Source organism: Scophthalmus maximus, chromosome 12, assembly GCF_022379125.1.
Source record: "Scophthalmus maximus strain ysfricsl-2021 chromosome 12, ASM2237912v1, whole genome shotgun sequence".
Lineage (NCBI taxonomy): Eukaryota > Metazoa > Chordata > Actinopteri > Pleuronectiformes > Scophthalmidae > Scophthalmus > Scophthalmus maximus.
Window position 1 is genome coordinate 8,615,001 of NC_061526.1, and position 2,500 is coordinate 8,617,500.

A 2,500-nucleotide genomic window follows, 5' to 3' on the forward strand; every position below is an offset into this window, starting at 1 on the left:
GGTGGCGCTCTACCGCTCTGCGCCGGACGCGCTCCACGGCTCCAGCGGCGCCTCCAGCCCGCACCCGCACCCGCACTCGCACCCGCACCCGCTGTCGCCGTCCCCGCGGCTCACCAGCAGCATGCTCAGCGCCTTCCTGCCCGGGCCAGGGGGCGCGCTGGCCGGCCTGGGCAACGGCGGCGGCGGCGGCCTGACCCCCGGCTCGCCCGGCCTGGCGCAGACCCCGCCCGGCGCGGGGCTGTGCAGCGAGTGCAAGCTGGTGGAGGTGCACGGCGTCAAGGTGGCCAGCTTCGGCGCCGACGGCCAGGAGCTCATCTGCCTGCCGCAGGTGTTCGACCTCTTCCTGAAGCACCTGGTGGGGGGGCTGCACACCGTCTACACCAAGCTGAAGCGGCTGGACATCTCGCCGGTGGTCTGCACCGTGGAGCAGGTGCGCGTGCTGCGCGGGCTCGGCGCCATCCAGCCCGGCGTCAACCGCTGCAAGCTCATCTCCCGCAGGGACTTCGAGACGCTGTACCAGGACTGCACCAGCGCCAGGTCAGTCATGTTCCTCATCACCTGTCGTTGGCCCGAGCAGCAGGAGGAGGAGGAGGAGGAGGAGGAGGAGGATGGCCGCTGCGTAATTAACGCAACAACTCCCCGGTGTGCCGGGGCCGGTGCCGACTCCGCCGGATGTTTCTGTTCCGTTTCTAGAACTTTATTGCATGAGAGATTAATCTCTGAATGTGTGGCTGTATAACTTTGGTGAAACTGTACTTTACTGTACATCCCGTGTGTGTGTGTGTGTGCGCGTGTGCGCGCAGGGGGAACGTTACGCACACCATCGTGTTACTGTAACTGTATCAAGTCCTCACTTAGTTCTCTCACATCGCTGTACAGATGTTGACAGAAGTTTCTCTTTATGATCATAAAGTCTGATAATCTCATCTGCTCCTAAATGAATCAGATGATCCTTGATCTTTTTTTTCTGGGGGGGTGAGATATTTTTACATTAATGCTGCAGTGACTTTTTTATTTATGTTCATATCCTTGTGCACGACTTCCTGTTCTGTTTTTATCAGCTGATTCCTGATTTTAGCTGTTTTAGTATAAATCACAAACACAGAGAGCAAATAAACCCACAGCTTCTGTTTGACTTGTGGGAAAAGCTTATCACACTCGTAATCCACCGCTCGGTGTGTGTGTGTGTGTGTGTGTGTGTGAGTGTGTGTGTGTGTGTGAGAGAGTGTGTGTGTGTGTGTGTGTGAGAGTGTGTGTTTGAAGCAGAAATTGAGAGAGAGTGTGTGTGTGTGTGTGTGTGTGTGTGAGAGTGTGTGTGTGTGTGAGAGTGTGTGTGTGTGTGTTTGAAGCAGAAATTGAGAGAGAGTGTGTGTGTGTGTGTGAGAGTGTGTGTGTGTGTGTTTGAAGCAGAAATTGAGAGAGAGAGTGTGTGTGTGTGTGTGTGTGTGTGAGAGAGAGTGTGTGTGTGTGTGTGTGAGAGTGTGTGTGTGTGTGTTTGAAGCAGAAATTGAGAGAGAGAGTGTGTGTGTGTGTGTGTGTGTGTGAGAGAGTGTGTGTGTGTGTCTGTGCGTGTGTGAGAGTGTGTGTGTGTGTGAGAGTGTGTGTGAGAGTGTGTGTGTGTGTGTGTGTGTGTGTGTGTGAGAGAGTGTGTGTGTGTGTGTGTGTGTGTTTGAAGCAGAAATTGAGAGAGAGAGTGGGTGTGTGTGTGTGTGTGAGTGTGTGTGTGTGTGTGTGTGTGTGTGTGCGCGTGTGTGAGAGTGTGTGTGTGTGAGAGTGTGTGTGTGTGTGTGTGTGTGTGTGTGTTGGACAAATGCAGCTTTAATGTGTGTGTGTGTGTCTGTGTGTGTGTCTGTGTGTGTGTGTGAGAGTGTGTGTGTGTGTGTGTGTGTGTGTGTGTTGGACAAATGCAGCTTTAACGTGTGTTTGTGTGTAAACAGTTTTCACAAGTGTGTTTTAAGGTGAAGCTCTTGTGCCGACGCCTCCTGTCACCTGCCGTCCGGTCAACAAGCTGCTTCACCTGCAACGTCAGTCTCCATTTTGAAAGTCAGTTGAGATCAGGGGGTCTGATTAACGTGTCAAGTTGTTAAAGTTGTTTGGGTCCACGGGCGTGTGGAGTGGAGCTGGACCAGAGCTTCTGTCTCGTGTCCGAGCTGCTTCTTCCGCTCGGAGAAAAGCAAAGAGAGCAGATTGGTTTGGTTCTGGATCTTCAGGTGTCGAGTGACAGAAACAAGCTGCACAGAAATATGTCTTTTTGAAAAAAGTGTGTGGAGGAATTTATAATTCAAAAGGCACAGAAACTGACTCCTCGCTCAACGTTTGCTTGTCATCTGCCGAGTGTGAACGTGTTCGTGTCGAATTCGGATTCTGGTTTGTGGAATATCCTGGATTTTATTCAGGAGAATTCAAGCTGATCAGCCGAGTTACGGCAGAGAGTCGTTGCTGCGGTTTCTCTCTTCGTCGTCTTCTTTCTTTTCCCAAAAGCTTTTTTAAAGTTTGGCCT

The 2,500-nt window shown here is 52.4% G+C and overlaps 1 protein-coding gene across 4 annotated transcripts in view; it reads left to right on the top strand.

Moving 5' to 3' along the window:
- Positions 1-2,500, top strand: part of LOC118284068 (dachshund homolog 2) — a 63,543-nt gene that overhangs the window by 427 nt on the left and 60,616 nt on the right. For all 4 annotated transcript variants that reach the window (XM_035606679.2, XM_035606689.2, XM_035606698.2 and 1 more), the window contains exon 1: positions 1-537. This exon is cut by the window's left edge and continues 427 nt beyond it. In XM_035606679.2, coding sequence (XP_035462572.2) covers positions 1-537 — 537 coding nt within the window. The remainder of the gene's footprint in view (positions 538-2,500) is intronic.